General features: G+C 39.2%; 1 protein-coding gene and 1 long non-coding RNA gene across 2 annotated transcripts; both read right to left on the reverse strand.

The window, feature by feature from the left end:
- Positions 1-4,145: 4,145 nt before the first annotated feature.
- Positions 4,146-5,004, reverse strand: LOC145440464 (uncharacterized). Its single transcript, XR_013915545.1, has 2 exons — positions 4,969-5,004; positions 4,146-4,676 (listed from the first exon to the last, which is right to left on the reverse strand). It is a non-coding gene; the product is annotated as an uncharacterized LOC145440464 (long non-coding RNA).
- Positions 5,005-5,791: 787 nt separating this feature from the next.
- Positions 5,792-25,013, reverse strand: LOC145442071 (uncharacterized). The gene is made up of 8 exons (XM_080320065.1): positions 19,335-25,013; positions 16,511-16,573; positions 14,740-14,802; positions 9,997-10,059; positions 8,726-8,788; positions 7,887-8,029; positions 7,729-7,825; positions 5,792-5,934 (listed from the first exon to the last, which is right to left on the reverse strand). Exons 1-8 carry the CDS (start codon positions 19,600-19,602, stop codon positions 5,792-5,794), a joined length of 903 nt encoding a protein of 300 aa, XP_080176191.1. The 5' UTR covers positions 19,603-25,013.
- Between the last annotated feature and the right edge of the window lie 106 nt (positions 25,014-25,119).

Raw genomic sequence — 25,119 nt, forward strand, 5'->3', positions numbered from 1 at the left:
GAAACGAGGGAAAATATTGGAACCTTTTGGGTTCGCCTTCAAAATGAATAACCAATCTTCGTAATCATAGGATTTAAGTTTCTGATTGAATTTCATTCAATTTATTGCCGTGAAATAGGATTTTCTGCAATGGTATCTATCAAAACGAAATATCGAAATAAGTTTGCGGTTAATAATTGCATGAGATGCTGTCTATTACCCTGCTCTTTGTCTAGATGTGACCACCGGATAACACAAAAACAGCATCAGCCTTCCCATTGACATGATATTTTCAACAGGCATTTCAGTGTACAATATCACGTCACGTTATGATGTGATATTATGATGACGTCACGTTATTTTTTGAAAAGGGGTAATTGCATCCCGTCGTATTCTTCTTGGGGGTAACGATATGAAAAAGGTTAAGAACCACTGCTCTGAAGGCAACTGCGTAAACTACGTACGGAATAAAGATTCAATACGATTCATGTTCGCACTTGACTTGACCTGACTAATTCCAACGACTAGAACTCGAGAGATTGCGTAAGCTTAACTGGAAAGGTCAACGAGTTCGGACACATACGCAATTGTTATCTCATAGATTGGGCCTGTCATATTGAATCCAGAACATCAATTTGAATGGTCTTTGAAGAACTAAGGACTAGGGCTGGGCAAAATCGAGTACCTGAGTGATTCGATTCTGAATCACATTAAATGCTTCGAGTCGAGTCGAGTAATCGAGTATCACTCATTATGACGTCACAGCAGAATATTATTTGTCAAAGTTCAAATATGTACCTTTTAAGCGACCACAAAGAATATAATGCCTGTTATCCATCATATTAAGGATACTTTGTTATTTTTTCGACCATACCGATTTCATTGCACTTGGTGACAATATTGTGGGATGATCATGACTTCGGAAATGTGCTATTTCCAGTAACCATCGTTCCTTTGTATTTCATGTTTCGTATGCTACGATACGGTCAACCAAGGTTTCAAAGCTTCAACAGTGAAATTAGCGTAAACTCGTTGATCATTGATAAACTCCTTGTTGATAAATCAACTTTCAGTGGTGAGGAGCGTATAATTTCAGTACTCGAAAAAATCGTCTTTTACTACTCGACTCGAATCATTAAAATTAATACTCGATTCAGATTCGAGTACTCGAATCATTGTGCCCAGCCCTACTAAGGACAGCAGCCTCGGAACTTCGGTCTCGGAACAACGTAGGACATTTTGGCCTTGAAACTGGAGACTGTGACACAACACATACGGCTTACTGTCTATAAGTCTGCTGCGAAATCGCCGTTGGAAGATATATTAATATATAAATACATGAATAAAAGCCGTAACTTAGTATACTGTTACAAGAAATCATCGAGAAGTAGCATACGCAATCTCATAACCCATTCCGGTATGGTACACTGTCAAAATCAATGCAAACAGACGAACACCGAATTTTGAGTAAAATATATTGAGGAATAGGCTGATCGAATGATCAGCTGTTAGCCGACATCGAAAATGAAATAGCTATCGCAATTGACAGGGGATTGTAAGCAAATGGTTTGAAGGCCACAATTTCACAGTGAAATGGACATTGGCGAACATAAAATTATGTGAATATTTGAATGCAAACCGAGAATCTTGGTTAGCTGTTTCATGCGATCATCGAGATATACCATTGGAAATATCATCACCGATCTCGTTATGGAACGCAGACTATAGATTAGCACAGACCGACACCGGCTTTTGCGTGAGATCCGCAATGACGTAGGTAGGCTAAGTATCAGATCAGCGCGCATCTCTACCATACTCGACCTCGAAAACGAAATAGCTGCCTCAATCATTGAGTGTCAACTTTAAGACTTGGCACCGCGTTCGATACTAAAATCAAGACATACCGTGTGAAAGCTCATTACAGATCTAGGTATGGAACATCGTTAAAATCAATAGAGACCAATAACGGCTTTTGCGTAAATTTGTTGGCGATAAATGAAGAGTCAGCTCTTACTCGACTTTGGAAACGAAATTACCACCCACATAGTTCAGTGACAAACTTAAAACTTGTTACAGCGGTCGATACTAACACTTACCGTGCCAAATGTCATGACCGATCTCGGTATAGAACATCGTCAAAATCAATGGAGACCAATACCGGCTTTTGAGTAAAATCTGTTTGCTGTACTATGTACATGATAGATCAGCACACACTGAACTTCGGAAACGGAATTACTACCATTATCTTTAAGTAGCAAGCCTGAAACTTGGAGCAGTGTTAAATACTACCTTCACGACATATCATACCAAGTTTCAAGAATTATCATGGTGCGAAACACCGTCAAAATCGACCTATACCAGCAAAGGTCGACTCAACGCATATTACGGTAACCGAGTTCAGATATAGATACGATTGTTACATCACACCTTAGGGGCGAGTAGGCATATTTGCCCCGGTTGCTCGGCCATTTTACGAATAGGAGAGAGTAAATCACCGTTTCTTTATTGTGCGCGGCTTTGAGAGAATAGATAGTGAAAGCTTGTTATGAGCGCTACCGGTGCAAGCCCCGGCTAGGCATTCACAAAGCGAAAACACAGAAGAGAATTCGATTTTCGCAGAGACTTCGCTATGTATGGGCGTTTGCAAGCGAAAGCACAAGAAGAACGCGGGTTTCGCTGTGATCTCGGTATATATTGATTGCTGTGCGTCTATAAATGGTTAAATTGTTATTGAACAGAATTTTAGGTGGGGCAATGCCCAGTTGCCCTATAGGACGAGCCGCCACTGGTATATGAATATTCACGGGAGATCGCGAAGTCGTTAATCGATAGCATAGCTGGACTCGTTAGGGATGAAATGACATAGCCAGCTATTTCTTCCTTTTCGAGTTATAGTAGCGTGCGTTTATTTTTACATAGTAAATAGAAACTTTCTTCTCCTGTAGCAAAGCGGTCACTGGCTGGAATTGAACCAAATTTTGTTTGTAGGCTTAAATTAGGTAACCTAACAATTTTATCAAGTAGCCAGTAAGATTTGAGAAAAACATTAATTTTTGAAGAGCCCTATTCGATATAGGTCCAAAATTATCTGTTTTGTTTCATTTTATATGTTACAATAATATTACCACTGTGTACATGGGTCAAATTGTCTGATCACACTGTTAACTATGATAACCGCCCTTTACTAGTGTTGCTGTCTTTTATTTACTTTTGTTTATTTCGTTACTCTTTGCGGTGCTACGCGACTGAGAGAAGAAATTGATTCATAATATTATTAATACTGCCAATATGCTTGGGTGACTCCGGCCTAGAAGACTTCGGTCATATCGGGTCTCCCAGTCTATACCATGTAAAATATAGCAGGAAAAAATGTATACTATTGGACGTGAATTGTTTGTGGACATTGCCATTACTATATTTCATGGTTGACGAATAAAAGAATTCTCTCTCTCTCTCTACTGATAATACCACTTAATTATATTACTTTTGATACCAATTAAAAACGGTTTCTGACGCGTTTGGTTCACAGCCTTCACTAATGTTTAAAAATCATACTTGTATATATTTGTGTGATGCAAATTCCTGGTAATTACTACAATATAGAAGTGGCGCAAAAAAACTGTACTGTGATAAGCGCCACTATTACGATTTTACTAAAAATATTATTAATAAGTGGTGTTAATATTTAATAAGAAAACATATCTAGCCGGCAAAGAAAAATCGTGGAATGTACTCAACTTATGTATGTATGGCATGCATTGATTCTAGGCGACTGAGGCCATTTCACTGTGTATATGTTCATTGTTCATTGAAGAAACTATATCCTATTTTGAGTATTTTCCAACGTGACAAAATCTATCACCGTTGGAACCATGCAGACATTTTTAAATATCACGTCAAAAGTAAATGGAATTATATGCACGCATTGAAGTAAATGCAGCATGGGTCGTATGACTGAATTAGAACTAGAACTACCTCCCTGAATTTATTTTTAGTATTCTAGTAGAAGTATTGATTCCCAAGTAAAATCCATGTTCGGATAGGAAACGAATACTGAGAAATGAATGATTCAAAAAATCCAAATCAAATTGCTAGAATGGAACTTGAGTAAGAAAGAAACGGGGCGATCGTTAGTAATTGAAGCCACGGGAGAAAGTCAGTGCCGCTCAAAATAAAGAAAGTGTTTTATTAGGAATCAAATCAAGCTAGCCTTGAGGTCACCAAAGGTCAAATCCATGCAGGGGCCTACGTGACTATATTCGTGAATCAATACAATAAACTGGTAAACCCTTGTGACGCCATATGGGCAGACAGGGTGCTCACTGCTTATTCCGCATTTTTAACACCGTTCGCTCAAAACCGAATCATTTTTTCACAATCTTTTTCGAAACTTCATCTCCGAGAAGCGTAGGAGGTTCCCGCCAAAATCCTCCCAAAAAAATCCACCACCCCACCAAAATCCGCTCACGTCTGTTTTGTTGAAGTTTCTATTCAGATTGCTGGCGGCGCATTAGCCATACCACCAGCCTGCTTCGTATTTAAAAGCGCAGTTCAGTCGTGCCCAATTATCATGATCTTCGTCGTTCGTAGAGAATTGGCGATTGTTGTGGTATTCGAGAGCATCTTCGGTCGCATTCCCGGAGTATCCGGATACTTGCAGCCGGTACTTGTCGAATCCGGGTCCGATGCAGAAGTCACTAAATGTTAAAGGAGACGGTGAATGAGATCGTAGGACATAGTTAACAAGTATAACACGGACTGTGCGAGGATTATACAACATTCGTGGTGGAGTTCTAAAATGCAGATATGAATCGTTAAGCTGAATCTCTCATTTCCAACGCTTCCAGTGGATGAAAAATCTAGAGTATAAGTAAATTTCTATCAATCGGACGCACGTCTCGAAAGTTGTAACCGTTCCTGGAATTTCAGACTTCTTTGTGACGTGTCAGAAGTCAAATCGAACAAAATTAACAATTGCTCTATATTCACCTGTATTTAGCAACCCAATAAATTCCATCAGTGTTGGAATGACTCGAGTCACCTTTTTCGTCTGACTTGACTTGACTCGAGTCACTTTGCTAAAATGACTTGACTTGACTTGACTCGAGGCTTCAGAAAAGTGGATTGACTCGTGACTCGGAGCAAAATCCACGAGTCAATTTCAAGTCATCAAGTAATCGGTGTCGATAAAAATCGCTGTATCTTCCATATGTTCGTATTGTACGCGAAACGCAAATGTAACCCGTGAGAGCGACCAATCATTCAATGATCGTGTGTTTTGCTGAGCCTCCATGGTTCTCTCATAAATAAATCGGTCACAAACGAATTGATCGAAGCTTACAGCTAGACGTTGTTGTAAATTAATAGTAAAATCATTTAATACCAAAATATCCATTTCTGTTCTCTGTTCTTACTTTAGCCAAACCTCTTGTTTTATTGGAATTTAATTCGAATATAGTTATATAGCCTACTCCTCAAACATTTGGCGCAGGCTCGAATTTTATCTTATCAGTATGTCAATGGGTAATGTATTGCATCTTAGCAATTCGTTTCTCAATTTTAACAGTTCTACGTATATGTGAGCAATACAGCGCCTTCTTGCATTTAATTCTATATTCGTTCATCGGTTCAGAAGCAATGACCACTCAATCTGTATTTCAGAACCTAGCAAAATGCAATGACGTAATCATGCCTCATACTTCGAAAAGGCAACTTGACTTGACTCGACTTGACTCGAGTCACCTTTAAAAATCGAGTGACTTGACTTGACTCGAGTCACCTTTGAAAATCGATTGACTTGACTTGACTCGAGTCAAAATGTGCAATGACTCGAAATGACTCGTGACTCGAAGGTAGTGACTTGATCCCAACACTGAATTCCATTTCCCTTGATCATTTTTATTTTCAACTCCATCATGTTCTCCCCGTTTGTAATTTGATGCATTGTTTCCAGGCCTGAAATAAAGGAGATGTCTATTATGATCATCAATTTATGTCGATGCTGCGGTATAGGTTAGAAGTGGTCAGCAGTGATATTTTAAGGTGTTTCGGGGGACCGTTCCTAAAATTTGGACTTGCAACTACAGTAGAAAAGTAATGGTTGTATCTCGCTATATGTCTATTGTCAATAATACGAATATAGCCTACGATCAATAGTTCACGTCCAAAAAGAAGAAGAAGTGGAGGTACAGATAACAGCTGAATAAAAGAGTTAGTCACAAAAGAAGTGCACCTTCGATAGTCGTCAATGCTTATTTCTGATTAATGGCGCATAATGATCTGTTTTTACGTGTGGAAACATAGCAAGCAGAAGCCAACAAGCACACTCTGTTTGATTGTGCAGCAAACTTGTTTAGCGGCCGTGTTGGGCAGGCTGTTTGGTCGCTGTCACTATCATTTAGCTGTGTCTTGTCGAATAATTCATTTTATGGCTACTTTTCACTATTTAAATGAAACACTTACGGTCTCTCAAAACTACTTAGCGGGCACTCAAACCGAACCTTAAAAAACCTGGTGGTCACGGTCAGTACAAACCATGCAATTACTTTTACTTTCAGGAAGCACTGCTGTAATATCAAAGTACTTTTACGAAGTATTGAAGTAGTTTTTCTCTACTGACAGAACTTACTACCGGTGATGTAGTAATTTCTGGCTGTTTCTGAGTTGGCATGCTCTGTTATTTACTTGGTTACGTTTCGCTACTAAACGTTTGTCGAGTAGCCTACAAGTATCATGTTCTTTTATTGACAGACAGGGAAATTCCCGGACTGATATCTCCGGGACGTCTTGTTCTTCCCGAAATAGCGGAGTTTGTTTTACGTGGGTGCTCCCCCGGGGCGATTATGATACTGACGTAGGAAGCGCTGGGTCGCTAGTTCAATATCGAGGAGGCGGTCCAGAATGTAGCAAAAATGCAGTCCATGAACCCTTCGGTCGAAGCCACCGTCCTATCGCGAAACTATCATTTGCATGACATGAGGCTGTACCAATCTGGTATATACCTCATCAGTATCCAGCTTTTTACGGTCCATGAGAGAGTATATGACAAGGGGTTGTATTGCCTCAAGCCGCAATTTTTTATTTCCTCGACTCAACGTTGGTCAATTTGTGTGTTGCCCGACTTGTACTCCAGTCATTTCGGAAGTCACATGAAAATTCTATATAACTTATTCATGTGGTTACCGTATTTTGGAATCGGGAAAGGAAGACACTTTTACCAAATCAGAAAGGTTAGTTGATCAAGACTAAAAACAGCCGATTTCGCTTTTTTTACTTTAAAATTACTATTGAATAGTAAACATCTGTTAGATATTCCGATTTGTGCGAATAATTATCGAGACGACCGATTTCGAATCGTTGGGCAGGGCCGTTCACAATTCGATTTGCGTGCCTTGGAGTCGACTTTTATCAAAATACACCAACCAAAACTCTGTCAACAAAAGGAGTTCGTGTACCGCCTAAAAATAGTACATTGCTGGTGACGTCATATTTTGTGATACGATTGTTGATATACAATGTTCTTTCCAATTCTCTACTAGTTGCTGACGATTACCCCTGACGAGTGTCAGCCGAAAATATTCGGGTTCATTTCAATATGAATATACTATTCAATTGTATATTGAAGTTCTGTACCTCCAAGAAGCTCTGTAAATTTACTAGAAAATGTGCAGTAACAACGTTTGTTATATTGCACCACGCGCAATTCATGAGATCGAATTGGCCACAAAAGTCATATATGAGACTTCATACCCAACCAATGATCTCCTTGCAAATCGCCGAATCCTTTCACATAATCATCCCAATTTCTGTCGAAATCAACGTCTCCGTTCATTCTTCGCTGGAAAATCTTTTATATGAATGGAAATAGAAGTCAAATTTTTTCTACGACACTCAAGCATTCAACTTACGGTCCAGTTTCCTCCATCGTCAGTTACGTCACAGAATACGCCCCTGAATCCAATAGTTGGTATGTACGAGTTAAATACACCCCCAGAATCGTTACGTGGTAATGCTGATTTCAATTTGGCACCTTCACAACTTCTCACAAGAGCTACAAAATAATAAAATTCGTTTGTTAATCGTCACACGACGAATGACAGCGATGGAAATCTCTCCATCCTGGATTTTTTTTACCCATGCTTGCTTGATCAGAGTCATGTCAACGACCTATTGGGGGCATGTGGGACATATCATATGATATGAAAGCCTCATAAACTTTGTGATCATGGTCAATCCTTTAATAAAAATGGTCAGTAACAAAATATTTATACTTTTTAGGAATACTCAAGTAGGTTTTGCTTACTTGCATTACTTACTCTCGAGTCTTGAGTGATCATATTCTAAGACTCCTACTTTACCGCTTCGGAGTTATTAAGCCAAACTGGTATAGAATGCCGTAATTTTTGTTTCTACTTCAGTACTTACGATGACTATTTCTGCCAACTCTGCCTTCAATTCAAAATTACTAAAGGCAGTGGTGAATATAGCCTAAAAATAATTACAATGCCAGGTATTCTGGGTTGATGACAGGTCATGAGTAGCGAATTCCAACTGCAATCTAGCGCGAAAACGTTTCATCGAATGAAGAGCATCAACTGTAGTTTCGATTTACTTGTCTGAATGCCGGCTAGGCCGCAGACTAACGCCATTCTTCGCGACGGCATATTTCTGTATGGTTAAAATCCCCGCCATGATCATTCGCGCTGATACGAATAAATATTATAAAACGAAATAACCGACCATTTACCTGTGTTTGGTGTTGCAAGGTGCGATTCCAAACCATTCGTTTTGACCCTCAGGGCGTTCAACTCTGAAATCACATGGACACCGCATGTAGGACTATAGGTGCCGGATTACCAAATAGGAATATTTGCTAGGAGTGGGTGTTTTAAAAAAAACGACGATGTTGAAACTAAATAGTCACGGACACAGAAGTTCTCAATCAGACACATTTGGATTGTATGTCGTAATTCGACTCTTTCGGTTGTACCGGGGATCCCATAACTCGCGCATTTCGAAGTTTGTTGCATGCGAGGAAAGATTCTGCCAGCATGCAATTGAAGAAAAATTCACCGAGTGTAATCATGGGATTTTCATACATAATTTTTCAAGTATTTTCTGCCCCAGTGTCTCATCGGTCCCACATCTCCCCCAGTGGCCGCTTTTGAAGTTGCTAATGTGAAAAGTTTTTCGGCAGTCATTTTCCTCAGAAAGTCAATGTATTCAAATTGAAGCGAAAAGATATTCACGAAAGGCACCATTCCACTCCATCAATCTCAGTAGAATTTAAGTCACTCATCATCACGCGACTTGATTTTGTCGCGTCGCTGTAAGGACCTTCTTTGCATTATTTATGGTGGATATGTCCTTCAGAATTTCTGATCTTACCTAAATTTTTCAGATCAGAAGACATTTTTAAGGGATGGTTATAGCGTAATACCGATTCTCGGCCAATCTGGCGACTATATATTTATATATGTTGCAAGTTGCAATTAGAGTGTGTTGTTGTATCATGTGCAAGTAAAATACGTGACGATATTACGTATTTTTCTTGTCATTCTGAAAAAATAAGACCAAGTTAGAGCCTTAGAGGTCGCATCGAAAAAGTGCAACTTTGAAAAATTGAGTGTCAGAAATTTCGCAGGGGATCAAGAATCGATGACGATTGACCTCAATAGCACAGAGATAGATGGAGTGGAATGGTAGGGTACAATTCGTGACAATCTTGTAGATGCAGTTCCAAAACGGCGGCTTTCTAAAAAACATGACTGATGCCCAAAATCTTTTCACCATTCCAGTTAAAATTTGAGATCACATCATCTTTATGTAGCATTGCTGAGGTGGGTCGGAATTTTGCAAAGCATGAGTGACGCATATTCAAAGTGTGGCTACGGTAATATGACTGTTGCAGTTAAGATATAACAGAAACATCTCCCGATCGACGGAATCCACTTTGTGACAAAAAGAAAAAAAAGAAAAATGAGAATTATAGGCTTCTATGTCAAAATTAACATATACCTTTCGAGAGTGCTTCATTTCTTTGGTCTGATTTCGATAATTGGGTCTTCAGCACTTCCATTTCTAGAATTAATCAAATTTTTTACAGTCCTCTGAACATTTCCTATGTAGTTTATAGATGTAGCAGCAACGAACATCATGTTTGCGTTGCATATCCTGCGCAAGTTATCTCCATAAACATGAAGTTATTAGTCAATGCGAGATAAGAGACGATAGCTTCAGTGTGCATCAAACTATCATTCCCCAATATCATGGGTATTGATGCATTTTTTTTGCTCAAAAGTAGGATACAGGAGGCGATTGATCCTGGAACTTTCCCATCTTATTTTATACCCCGAGAAGCGAAACATGAAGCTGTCAATGTCGTTCAGTGATAACAAATATATATAGGCTAGCTACTTCGTACAAAGTCCAACTGAGTAGCCTTACTCAAAATTTTATACTTATGTATAGATGCTCGTTGTAGTGATAGTTGCTAGTAGAAGTAGCTGCAACACCGTAAATTTCTACTTAATTACAGGTAGAAGTAGCGATTCCAAGACACGACAAAACTATATCGAGTGCATGTAGAAAATAATGATCTATAAAGTACTCCAATAAATAGTTTCAAATGTAAATTTGGTTGATGGTACCACACTGTCAGCAGTTGATAGGTGATCGCCACATTCGCAATTGCAAGTGCACCATCGCGTCTTACGCAAAATGACCAATGCCAATACAGATAGGCGCACTTCATGAAAATATATTCACTTATCCTGATACCGTGATCAGACATGGGGTGATTACTTCGTGAATGTAATCGATTGCGATTACGATTACTTCTGAATGACGCGATTACGATTACGATTACGATTACAGCAGAATCAGGAAGTAGTCGATTACGATTACGATTACATTGGAAAAGTAATCACGATTACTCACGATTGCATTTATTTTGCATCTTAGAAGTTAAATAAAGACGCGATAATTGCTTGTTATGTCATAAAGTACCCATTGCCTATTTTATAGAGGACGATTTATCGCACCCAACGATTTGCATTCTTGCCAGGTCCACAAATGTCGCACCCCAAATTTCCTAATAGGGTGAGGAGCGAGCTCGAAGGGGACTCAAAAGTATTTCGTAAACCAACACAAATTATAGACTATTTGCGAGAGATTTCATGAACTTGAAAATTATCTACGAGCATCGCGATTTGAATGTCTCTACTAGATAGCTTGATTTTGAAATACATGCGCCAAGAAAAAAAGCATGCATAATTTGTAGTAATAGGCATTTAGGTGCCAGTCAATACCGCGCCACGTCACACCAAAACACATATGCAGTTTCGGCCAACATGCGAATCCACGAAGTGTGCTACTAATGAAAGACATAGCCCGAAACTTGGGGTATGTGCCCATTGTCAATAGCCGCGCTGGGTGGGCGTGACTAATAGTCCGGTCCTTCCAATCTGAGCCCACAATGCAAATGCCACCCGGGCACCCACAGAGCATTAAAGACATGGCAATTAGTGTGGGCGTCTCACGCAAGTATTTCTTTTAGTCTGCTACGTTTGGGCCACAACAATATCTTTTGATTATACAACAGACCGGAGGTCACGAATTAACAACATACCCTAAAGTAACTAATTATTACAAGATACCAGATTTTATAATTATGAATTACGTGCCTCCAGCTCTTCAGGTAAATCTGACCATCGGGGGCTGAGAGAGGATTAAAAATGAATAGTAATATAATGCAATTACCAATATTATTGACGAAATTAAATCTTCAACTTGAAAATTTACTACCCTATGGGGGCCCAAGAGCAACGTTTGGAGTGGGGGACGATTTGCTGTGTTTGTCCTGATTTGAGCTACATGCCACGCTAACATTGTATATAAGCCGATGGCTATGACGGCAGGCCCAAATGTTGAGTAAAGAATTGTGAAATAACGATTAGCGCCCGTTTCAAGTAGAATCATATGAGAATAAGAGAAAGTAAACATAATATTCTGCCTACAACTTAATACAGATAATGTAATGCAAGCGGCCATTACGAGAACCAGCTCGGTTATGATATATATCAGCAGCTGTTGATTTTAATGCTTCGTCGTGGAAACCGTAATGTTTTATTTGACGAGTAGGCTACAAAATTTCAAACCTTTGTCCGGTGTACGTTCGTACTACATAGGCCTACTGCTCGCCAAGCAGCAACGGTCAAACCGCGTTTAACTAAGCATAACCAAACATCAATACAAAAGTTACTATTTGAAACTAGGCAGAGTGGTGGTTAATTATCCTGCTGCGATGTAGTGGCGTCTGGAATGTATTGATAACCTGATATGCAGTACGGTGAGTGTTCTTACAATCACACTAATGCACATCGAATATCTATTCACTATGTGTGGATAGCTGGATACTTCTTACGCAATGACGAGCAAAGCCAATAGTCCCCTTCTGACGTAATAATGAGCAGTGGCATTTGAAAATCTGACGTTTGTGCTATCACTAACTGGTATGATACCTCTTCCTTGTTCAAGAATGTTCAGTTTATCTCATAGTCCTGTACAAATAAAAAGTAATCGTTCTTTTGCAAAGAAATCGATTAAATATGGGAAGTAGTCGATTACGATTACGATTACTTCGGAATTTTCTCGAATGTAATCGATTGCGATTACGATTACTTGAAAATGCTGTAATCGTCGTAATCGATTACGATTACTAATCGCGATTACCCCATGTCTGACCGTGATACACGTCCAGCAAAATCGCAAGAGAGCGTCACATGGCAAAGTTAAGGGAACAGACAAATATTCATGAACTGCATGAATATGAATAAAAAAATGATTTGGTATTTTTTTTGTATATTTTTATAAGTTGGGCTTTAATTTGTTTTTGTATAACTTCTGCCTGCAACTGGCAAGGAAATGTAAAACATCCTCAAACTCAGACGAAACAATTCTACTTTTGTTTTACATGCCCGCAAAAAAACTGTCGTCTTTTGAAGTGCTGAAAATATAGTAGGCATATACTAGTGACCAATATTCCCTTTAAACTGCGCGCACTGCTGGCTAAGTCTGCGCGCACAGTAAATTGTGTGCCGCGCACAAAAAAGAAGCCACCCGTGGTTCGAAAAAAAATTATCACTATATATTTCGCAGAAGGCATTGATGATCATCTGATCAAATTGACGACCATTTCAAATGTACAAATGTACATCAACTAATTTGTAATCAGTAATTCGTAATCAGACGAAGCATCACCATCTCTATTTGTAAAACTCGAGTCCGTCGCAGCGAACATCAGAGTCTCGCAAAATTCGAGGAAATCGGGAATTTTTTTTAAATTAACACCAGATGTTATTGTAAAAAAGTGGGTAATACGTTAGTTGAGTCGGAATGATGACTTTTGTTAGTCAACGACACACATTACCGGAGGAGTGAGGGTAAATCGAGGGCAAACTCAGAAAAATTGGAGGGAACATTGCTAGTGACCATCAGTGTTGGGATGACTCGAGTCATACTCGAATCACTTTTTTAAATGACTTGACTTGACTTGACTCGGCGTATCAGAAAGGTCGATTGACTCGTGACTCGGAGCAAAATTCACGAGTCAATTTCAAGTCATCAAGTAATCGCTGTCGATAAAAATCACTGTATCTTGCATATGTTCGGATTGTTCGCGAAACGCCGGTGTAACCCGTGAGAGCGACCAATCATTCAATGGTCGTGCCTGTTACTGCGATCCTCCATCGTTCTCTCACAAATAAATTGACCACAAACGAAGTGATCGAAGCTTACAGCTTGTGTTGTCGTAAACTAGTACAGTAAAGTAATTTAATTGCAAAATGTCTATTTCTGTTCTCTGTTCTTACCTTGAACAAACCTGTTGTTTTATTAAAATGGAATTCGAATATAGTTTATATAGTCCTCGACCATTGCCACAGGCTCGAATTGTATCATATCAATTTGTAAATGGGTAATGTATTGAATCTTATCAATTCGTTTCTCTATTCTCTATCTTGGCAGGTAACTATAAACTGACGCTATGCAATTACTTTCGTAGTTTAGCAGTTCTACGTACTTGTGAGCGATACAGCGCCTTCTTGCGTGTATATTTAACTCTATGTTCGTTCATCGGCTCTAAATAAATGACCACTCAATCTGTATTTCAGACAGCTAGCAAAATGCAATGACGTAATCATGCCTCATACTTCGAAAAGGCAGCTTGACTAGAATTGTGACTTGACTCGTGACTTGACTTGACTTGACTCGACTTGACTCGAGTCACCTCCTAAAATCGAGTGACTTGACTCGAGTCAAAATGGGCAATGACTGGAAATGACTCGCGACTCGAAGGTAGTGACTTGATCCCAACACTGGTGACCATAAGCTAGATCTGCAATGAAGAGATCGAGATTTGGATTTCAATAGAAATATGTAAGCTATATGCCTATGATAATATTATCATGCTTAAAACGGTCGCGTCGTGGTGTTGCATTGCATGGAATTAACCACGGGATTGATTGCAGGATTCCAGATTTCTAAATGGCTATAGTACTAAGCAGAGTGCAGCAAATCAGCAATTTAAAATTGACGGGACATTGCCCTTTAAATATGTAGGGGGTAAGGGCTACCCCTATGGTAAAATGACTTTTGTGGTCAAGATGTAACGGAAACATCTCCTGTTCGACGGAATCCTTTTTGTGAAAAAACCGAAATGATTATGATACGCTCCTAACTCCCATGTCAAAAATAACATACCATTCGAAAGTTCTTTATTGCTTTGGTCCGATTTCGATAATTGGATCTTCAGCGCTTCCATTTCTAGAAATAACCAAATTGTTTAAATTGTGCTGGTCATTTACAATGTAATTGTAAATTGTATTTTAATTCGAATTTTTCTAGGTTGTTAGTTGCGGACAATCTCAGCTCGCCAAAGCTGCATGCCTTAAACCTGTCTGCAACTCGTACACGACGCGACGCAAATTGGTAATTATCTTTTAAGAGAAACAGTATTAGGTTTTGTTCATACAAGTTCAGGGTTTCTTAAACTATGGGGCGTGGAAATGAGGCGCAAACTGCTTTGTGGACAAGGCGTTACGACCAGGACCTTTACCACCGCACCCCCTCAATTGATGATATGATATATAATTACGTAGGCTGCCTAGTATGTTCGAAGCCATCACCTTTATCAGCTCTACCGCTAACTTCGATCACATGGGCGGAGAGAGGATAACAATGTGATAGTAATCATGGAAGAACCAATAATATTGACAGAATTCATTCATGAACTTTAAATTTTTTACTCTCTTTAAATGACTAGAAACCTATAATACCTGTAGTAAGCGGGTGATATAAATAGATAGATCTTGCCTTCTCTTTATTCTGGGTCGTTTGTGAATCGCTAAATACTATGCTTGTCTCACTACGGAAAGATTCTATTTTCGTTGCTGTTATTTGTAAAGTGAAATGATAATATGCATAGTGGAAGAAAAAGAGAAGTGAGGTGGGAAGCTCTCCTGATGTTGCGTTGGTCAGCTTAGGGGGGAGACCAGCGTTTTGGTGAGTTGACAATCTGATGTTTCGCTCCTGATGGTAACAAAACACCGTCTCAAACCGCATCGACTTAACAATATTTAAAACAAATGATTGTTGCGTTACGAGTAACGACTTCATTGTTACCTCATAAACGACAATACAGCGTTTTTTTGGGGTTCATATAGATCAGTGGAGCTGGGCTAATAGCTGAGGGCGTTATATCTTGGTCGATATAGCAAAATTTATGACAAGTCCTAAACGATAAGAGCGTATATTGGACGAAGAAAATTATGCAGCAATGAAAGCAGTAGAACAATAGTGCAACAAGAAGTATGTTGCAGGCCAAATGAGAAGATCTAGCCTAGCCCGAGAGCTCAAATCAGAGATGACACTGTATTCAAAAATCCCCTTCGGCATCCAAAGGGTAGGCAAAGCAGTGCTATTGTGGCGTCATATTAACACTCGTGGGCACTGAAGAGTGTCCTGAGTTTGGACCACGAAAATATGGTAACCATGGTATATTCGAGATACCAAACAATAGCTTCAGTATGCATCAAACTATATCGTTTACAAGTATCATGGGTACTGATGCAAATTTTGCTCGAAAGACGGACATAGGCACCGATTGCTACTTTCGACACCTTTCCGTCCTATTTCATACGTCGCGAAACTAAATCTGACATGGACAATGTCATTCATAATAATAGCAGGGAGCTACCTCGTATAAATTCCTTATGAATTCTCAAAGTTATGTATACTTAAGCAGATGTGTCCTATATGTATCACTTTGCTACAAAAAGTAGCGATCATCGAGGCAGTAGTGGACTATTGGCAACTACCTGCATCGACTGCACGAATTGATATAGGCTATCGTGTAACGTTAATGAAATAGGTCCGAACGAAACTGCACTTCCCAAACACTTATCCGATGACTGCCTTCGTATGGGATACTTGTTCAATTGTAATTTGGAAGAGGCAAGGTGATGAACCGTACCTTTTGATATCTTGGCATCGTTTCTTTCCATTCTGATATTTTTATGATTCAATGAAGCAAATGCTGTGATGAAAAAAATTAATGTTAATCGCGACATAGGCTATACATACCGTTCAAATGACCTTATCATCAATAAATAAATAGCCTCATCCAGGGATGTCAAACATACGTCATAAAGAAGACTCGTAATATCCAGTACATGGCTATCAAAACTTGAGATATGCAATAAGAACTATATACTTCCACATAAAGTATCGCTCAAGACAGCAACAATGAAACAGGCCCGTATGCAGAGTTGGTCAGAAATGAAGACTTTTTTGGATTGCTCAGATTGGTATTGCATATTTGTATTACTTTCACTACTACTTGGACAGTTTATAGGCAAGAATACCTGATTTTAGCAATTTAAATTGTGACAATTCGAAAGTAATTTGGGGATAAGATTGCATTACTTTTATTAGTGAAATTGTCGTAAGAACCACGTTAAATATCACCCTAACGAAATATGTTTTCAAACATTGTAACTAGTTCTAATGTCATTATTCATTTTGCGTTAGTCCGGAGGATACGTGCCGCATTTTAAAAAGTAGGCACTTCCCGGTAACCTCTAATTTGAATGCATGTGGCGCGTCAATCAAATGCAATTACGTAAATAGGTAATTTTCATACACGTCTTCGAAATTACTACTTTTACTTGCAGTAGAAATTCACAGCGTTACTTCTGCGATGACTTCCCGGCTGCTGCCAAAATGATTTCCACACCGTCAACTTTAAGTTGAGATTACATCACATTCAGAGCGCAGTGCTGCTTAAGAGCGACTGTCCATGATATTTCTAGAAGCGGTCATCAAATGTCATTCTGCCATTTATTTCACGAAACGTCGGTCTCCCTCAAAATTGTTTACAGAGTCAAAAAAAGTTCTGCAAACTGCATTTCATTGGTATCCTAAGGTTGCATTGTCTGTGAACTTGTCATTAGACTCGGAAGTTCGCTCAGAATATTCACCTTTCCGTTTATGAATCTTTAGTGACTCTCTGCTGTGAGCTTTGCCAACAATCACACAATAGGAAGAACGAACCACACTACAAGTCAGTGAATTGTGATTAGTCAACCAATCAGTCATTTACATTAACGAAATTGATATAAATAACTCAGGGATGTCTAATGTAAAAAATCTATCGGGCGTACAGCATCTATTTTGATTTGCTATCCTTTTTGTATCATAAAAACCAAATACGTCCGATTGGGGTGTTGGCTACCGTATAACTTGTTTTTGAGATAATATCTGGCGCAAGTATAGAAACCGGTGTTACACTCTAGTCTAAAGCAAGGGTCACCAACCCGGTGCCCGCGGGCCCCAGGTAGCCCGCGAGGACTAGGTGAGTAGCCCGCAAGCCCGTCCTAAAAATAGGTGGAATAGCAGGATTTACCAATATTCGTCAGATTATTACCGGTGAGCTTTTAAATATATACATTGATTGATTCAGCTATTCTTGTTTAAAACACTCTAACATGTAACTTACATATATAAACACTTAAGAATATCCTCAACTACAATTAGTTATATATAGATGTATGTGATAGAATCACCAGAAATTGAAGATACGGCGCATTGCCTATAAAGGCGACATGACGGAATGCAATCCACGGTCTTCTTGAAATGGCGGGGGGTTCCGTTATGATAACTCAACGTCCAGGACAATGCCAAAGTAGTAAACAATATAGCTATTCTGAGTCAGATAGCCGTGAAGTACTAGCAGATTTTCAATATCTGTATACCCATTACGTATTGCATCTTTTGACACAGCTTGTTTCTGTTACACTGAACGCAGTTTAGTATACCATGTTTCTAACTTTCTGTGATCGTTGCTGCTGTCCGGTATAATGAAATCTTGTCATTTCTGGATGCTGAACAGTTGGAGATTGAAATTGTAACGCTGCAAAATGACCCCCACCTCAGTCTGCAGCAAACATTTGGTGCCTTGTTGATACGGAAAAGTACAGTGGTGTATGCGGCTATGCGCGCAGCAGCTATGAAGGTTGCAAGCGTCTATGGTTCAACTTATCGTTGTGAATCAGCCTTTTCGGACATGAACTTCATCAAAAACAAACACAAAACACGCTTAATTAATGCACATCTGGAACACTCACTCAGAATTGCAGTGTCACGTTACATACCAGAGTACAGCGCACTAGTTGATATCATACAATGCCAGGCTTCCCAGTCCCACTGACTGCTATAGAAACAAATAACATGTCCAGTCCTGCCCAGTGCTATGAATATCAAAGCGGAAATTCAGTGTGGTACGTGTAAACGGTGGGAGTAAATAGTAGCCCGCCGCTTCAATCATTACGCAAAAGTAGCCCTCGGTAGCAAAAAGGTTGATGACCCCTGCTCTAAAGAATACATCCGTCCGGTCTAGCCTAGTCCTCGTCGAGATTGTTGGCAGAGCGATTTTGTGCAATTATTATAGCATTTGATTGTTTCATTTGATACATCAGGTGACGTTTACAAATATGCATGTGTGCATAATATGGCCTAAGTCTTCGCTAATTATAATGTACATTATTATATAACTTTACGGAAATGTAGGGTTGGAATCAGCAATATGACGTCACGTGACGTCATATGTTCAGGTTCGCGTTTACAGCAACCAGAATATTTCAGCAGTTCGCACGATCCCTAGTAATGTCGTTTAATTTTTTTTTGTAACTATAGGCGAAGATTTGGTGTTCGTCGAAGAATTGCAGATTAGCGTGTTGCTCAGGTTAGTAAAGGTATTGATAATCACTGATGTAGACATATGCACACAATGGAACTACCTGCTTGTAAAGCTTGCATGTTCCTTTTCAAATCGTTGTATTCCTCTCCGTCGTGAACGGATGACCTCACGCATGTAACTGGATATTCATTCGCGTTCAAACTGGAAGGCATCAGTCCGGGATCGCATTTAGCCAGATGACATCCTGGACGTGCTTTGCATCGCATTTCCTCGTGTTGGTCCGCAGCAAAAATGATCGCCAGTATGCATGACGCGATTATCCCATTCGTTGTCCTCATTTGAACAGAGGTGGTCAAAGTTGTCAGCATTGGTACCGGTACTCGAGTCGATGTAGAATTAGCGCTATAAATTTCTACTTAAAAGTATATGTAGCGATTTATAAGACGCGTCAAAACTATTTAGAGTGGAAATGGAAAATGACGGTATTAAAAGTATTTACAAAAGTATTTTCAAAAATGAGATTTGGTCGAAGTGTGGCGTACTTATAGCAGTTTACTTTCGAAATTTGATGTCACCACTTCTATAGCACTTCTATAGGATGATGCAAATGTCTAATGACAGTACAAATATCGATATTTTCAAAAAATACATTCAATTGCTTTGATGCAGTCGTAATTTCGACCAGTTCTACTGACAATTCCACACATGAAAGCGATGCAAACATATCTCAAAACCAGAGTAAGTATAGTGCAAGCACGCAAATGCCTACTTGAATACGCCGAAAAAGTAAATGCGGTCCTGACCACCTCTTCATTTCAACGACTACCCAAAATATCAAATCGCTTCTCTCAAATCTACTGGTTTCAGGGTTAAACCTTACAGAATATAGTCATCGACGCTTTCCGGTATAAAAAAATCTCTTTTCATCTCTTTCCTCGTATTCGTCTTTTACCAGAAACGTCTCTCGGTCATATAGACACGAATATATTCACACGGAAAATTCAGCCGTGATGTGTGTTTATGTGTAATATCTGATCATTTTCCAGTTCTTGCGATAGTTGAAGTCGGAAGAAGCTAATATAAGTCCTTAGAATGTTATTAACGAGACCACGAGGGTATTGATCTTCCCAATAAGCCGCGGAATCTCAATATGTGTTCACCAGATTCTATACAAAACTTTCATCTCCTAGCATATTTCGTAGAATACTGTGATATGTTTGAGAGTGCAATCGAGGACATTTATTAAACGGTCATGCCCATTCTGGTACACTCAAGAGTCGCGCTTTCAATTACTTCACAATCCTTGGATATCCAAAGGTATCCTAGCAGCGATAATCCAGACAAGCAGAAGGTATTATATTATCCTTTATAGTCAATGCAAATGAGGAACAGGTGAACTACTGCAATTATGACACTCGAATAAGTTGACTCGCATCAAAATATAGGCTGAAGAACACTAGTCGTTGAAAGTTTTTTTCGTGAATAAGAATCTTTCATATTATTGTATGTATGTTTGTGGTATTCATGGTGTTTTTCAACTATCATGGTCATTTACACCATTCCGATATTCATTTCTACTCCGTAACTGCCGACTTGTAGCACGGCCCACTTCTAAGCTTTTGGTAAGACACCGCTAACGCGGATAAGATGACGAGGAGGGGCTTTTTTTCGTGAAGAATCTTTCATATTATTGATTAATACCGACTGTCTAAACGAGTGGCTCTCAACCACCGGTCCGTGGCAAGTTTTCTACCGGTCCGCCAAGTATACGAGGATTTTGTATTTCAATTCCCAAATGCAATAATTAGGACGCTTATCGTTAATTATAGAAATAAAACATCAGATTATAATTAGATTTAGAAGTTTGGAACGTATTTTCTGCATGCTGTGGTAACAGACAGTTCTATACTTTGAGGGTACGTAACAATGCTGCCAGTGCTGTACGAAACTGTAAGCCTACAACTCGTTTCGCAAAAGGTATGTGTGAAAACTACGGGGACTTTTACAAAAACTTCGTTAAATTCCGACATTGCGATTAAGCAACACTAGGCATTATAATACAGGCTGTAGTGCAGTGGTTATCAAACTTTTTTGGACACGCCCCCTTGATGATAGTGAAAAATGTCGCATCCCCCCCCCCTTGTCGTCTCATCAAAAATATGTTAAAAACAGCGACCATAATGATTGAAATTCCAAGATAGTTAGATGGCATGGAAGGGTATATATGACTGAAGAGAGAATTATCACGTATGAAATTCAGATTATACACAAATTAACAATTACGAGCTGCATGCAAATCACGCCAAGCGCGAAAAAATTTTCACCAGAATATTTTGTCAAAAATAATCAACGCAATGGTACCACGTAGCACTTGGATATTTTAGCGACTTTAGTGTCTAATCCCTTGTATTGCCCTACTTGAACTTAGCGGAAACGTACCTCTGACAATAAACTAAATAAAAAAACGCTTCACTCATTCGCCAGCAGCTACTCTTAATCTAGAGACCTATTCTCATAGGTCCAAGTTTCGCGGTATCAGATAAAATCTAGCACCGGTGTAGGGATGGCACGACGCAATTGACGTAATGCGATGCGACGCAATACAATTAAGAATATTGGCGTTGTTAAAAAGTTTCAGCACAAATTATACTCATTACGAGTTCAAGAAACATCCTTTTTCTTTCACGTGGCTTCGCGCTCCCCGGGGCGCTCCCCCCGTTTGAGAACCACTGGGCTATAGGAAACAGTCCCATTTTCTTCAAAAGAACCGAGCAATCGCAGTCAAGTTAGTGGTCTTAGCTGACTTCGCCAGCTTCTCGCAGAAACCTATAAATAAAATATCGAAAAGGTAGCATGAAAGGAAATTTTCAATATTACAAATGAATTGCATACATTTGTCGACACTAAATTTACGGTCAATATATATTTTTGAAGGTTATTCACCGGTCTGCAGCATTTGTTTTGAAGTTTTATCGGTTCGCGAGAGGTCAAAATGATTGAGAACCACTGCTCAGTGCTCAGGTTCAGGTTCAGTTTATTAACAATTTTCATCAGTTATATGCACAACAGGATTACGATGCAATGAGAAGATAAGAAGGTGTCAAACAGTATTTGGATTCAGCAACCGTAAATGCTTGGTTCCAAAGCTACATTTGAAAACCATCACACCATGGAAGAATAATGTAATGTGATAGTGTTGTCCTCGTGCACTTGTACGCTTTTGATCGCTCGGTAACAGCAATTAGCAAATAACTGTCTGTTCGTGGCGCTGCCAACATCTACAAAGTACACAGTTGCATACGCCTCTTATGGCCCAATCGAAGTTACATTGCAGAATCCATAGTCGTTGTACAGACTAAATCCATCCATATGAATGGTGCGTCAATTGCGATTTCATCGGAAAACAAGGTATTATACTTTGTAACTACTTCTGTTCCATGATAACAAAATCGAATTTAAATGCACTATGTAAAACTAGCAGTAGCCGCCACAAAACTAAAAGCGCGATTAACGCAATTTCTACGACATTGCACTTTGCAGGCTATCGAATGTCAACTTCAGATGATGTCATATTTGAAATGAAAAAATATATGAAATAGTAGCCTCCAGTAAATCGTTGCATTACTTGATTTAGCCGGCGGGTGTGTTGATTTCAAATATGTAAAAGCTGACAAATATCGTCATAAATATTGTTTATCCTGTAAAGCAGGATTCTATATTAGGCACATATTTTACATTTGCTCATATTTGCAAGTACATACTCCGTGTGAGGTCAATGATACGAATAAATGTACGGTAGAAATTGGTGGGAAGTCACTCACTGTTCCACAGTCGCAACGTCACGCATTCTGTTAGCTATAAAATATGAATGAAACCTAAAAATGAAAATAAATAAATCTGTCTCGCGATTGAGTCACGATCGTGACTATCAGACTCGATTCTAGTATATGTTCGATTGTTCGGGGCTCAATAGTGACTCGTAGTTGTAGTATTCTTTTAACAGACACCCAAACCCACCAAGGCCCAGACGATGTAAAGAAGAGACATGCTCGCGCGTGTGTTGTAGGCTACTCTTGTGCTTTCGATTCTGAGGTAAAGAAGTCATTGGAATTTTCCGGGCAGTGATCGCAATGGAACTGATATACATTAACTTGGCAACTTCTAGTTTACGCATATCTTTCATGTTTAGGACAATGTCTCATTAATTATCCTACTCACCAAAGTCTGAATTACGGGGAAATGAGCTTAATGAGCTAAAGTCTCCTGTAAAAGCGACAAATTATTTACAACTTTCAACATGGACGTAGATGCGAGTAGTGAAGCCAGTTTCTTTGTATCATGAAATATTCGCTGGTATAAATATCCATATTCAGACGGTGAATTCATTATTAAGAAGAACATCGCAAACTTCAGTTTCAAGACACACAGTTAGAATGAACCTTGAAGCCAAAGCGGGGAGTCAAAGCATCACCAAACTACAAAAATCATTATTTAGTAACCTTTTTACGTCATCGTGGGTAATTTTGTCTTTTTTTGTGTGTGTTGCGACTCTTTTGTAATAACGTTTTGTGATATACGCCTCGACAATGAAACGGGTATGCTGGTCTGGCTACCCCTGTTACATAACATTTTATCTGACACTCAAAAACTTTAAATTTTGTTCACACTCAACTTCAACATCCTTCACTACTTATTTTCCCTTTGCTTTCCACCCTAATACAATTCCCAGCGGCTATCAACATCTCCTACTTTACCCCAATTAAGGGATAGAATTTTGTCCATCTGAAGCAGCAGTATCGAGTAACGATCAACGTTGTAATCAAGTTACAAGGTTCCGAGTCACAAGTCAATGTCACTATTATGGTTGCGACACGAGTCAAGTCGAGTCATTTTCAAGTCACCACCGAGTCCAAATCGCGGAGCAGGGGATCGAGTCCGCGAGTCATATTATTGAGACTCGAGTCCATGTCATACTATTTATGAAACTGACTTTCAGCATTCTCGTGGCCACTCAGCGATGGCCACGGATTATTTTGTGGCCGGCCACAAATATTCCCTGACCGGCCATGAAAAGTGCTGTTCTATGGCCGGTTATAAAACTTTCTTGGCCGGTCATGGAAAACTCATTCTCATGGCCGACCATGAATGAATTTCATGGCCGGCTAAAATATACTAACATTAGCAGTGGTGATCAGTACTGTCCGTGACCCAATCGTGGTAAAAATATAATCATTTATTTACTGTTATGGGCGTAGCCTACATTCGATAGCAATAGATGTCCTTTATATTATCTTCGTTTACTTTTCATTCATTCACATCATGCTCATGCACATCATGCATATGCAGTGTATGCACAGATCATGTGTATGCATATCATGCGTTGCTAGGCCACATGAGCAGGTTATATGCCGCAAAAACACCAAGGACCAAAATGAAAACGTTTTATTCCTACGTCCTACTGCTTCGAAAAGAACGTGACGCAAATCCCTGATTTACGTCGGAAAATGCCAACAAAGACATTATTTCTTTATACCCACCCCATTGGTCATTAGTTCTAAATATGAGATTTTCTTTTATTGAGAATTATATTTCATAACTAGATATCTGAAGAGCTTCTTGGAGGTACAGAACGGCAATATATAATTGAATAGTATATTCATATTGAAATGAACCCCAATATTTTCGGCTAGAGATCTCTGTATATTCATACCTTCTCATAATTACAGAACACTACAGTAGGCCTACATTCAGGTTTAGAATACATGTTATGGCTATAAAACGCGATATGCATTATCGGGGTTCCTAAGTTCATTTATCACTCATCAAGGTTGACTTTGGAGCTTGTGACCGTCTCGTCTGTACCTGTTATTATAGGCTAATGTAAT

The sequence above is a fragment of the Botryllus schlosseri genome, chromosome 6, assembly GCF_051294905.1.
Source record: "Botryllus schlosseri isolate E-star chromosome 6, Bs_hap1, whole genome shotgun sequence".
Classification (NCBI taxonomy): Eukaryota; Metazoa; Chordata; class Ascidiacea; order Stolidobranchia; family Styelidae; genus Botryllus; species Botryllus schlosseri.

What these genes read in the sequence shown, in the direction of transcription:
- LOC145442071 (XM_080320065.1), bottom strand. Translation starts at nt 19,602, where the DNA reads ATGCTGACAACTTTGACCACCTCTGTTCAAATGAGGACAACGAATGGG. An exon ending in CATGCAAGCTTTACAAGCAG is followed by an intron (nt 16,574 to 19,334) that starts GTAGTTCCATTG and finishes TTTTCATCACAG; the next exon opens with CATTTGCTTCATTGAATCAT. An exon ending in CCTTGCAACACCAAACACAG is followed by an intron (nt 8,030 to 8,725) that starts GTAAATGGTCGG and finishes ATTATTTTGTAG; the next exon opens with CTCTTGTGAGAAGTTGTGAA.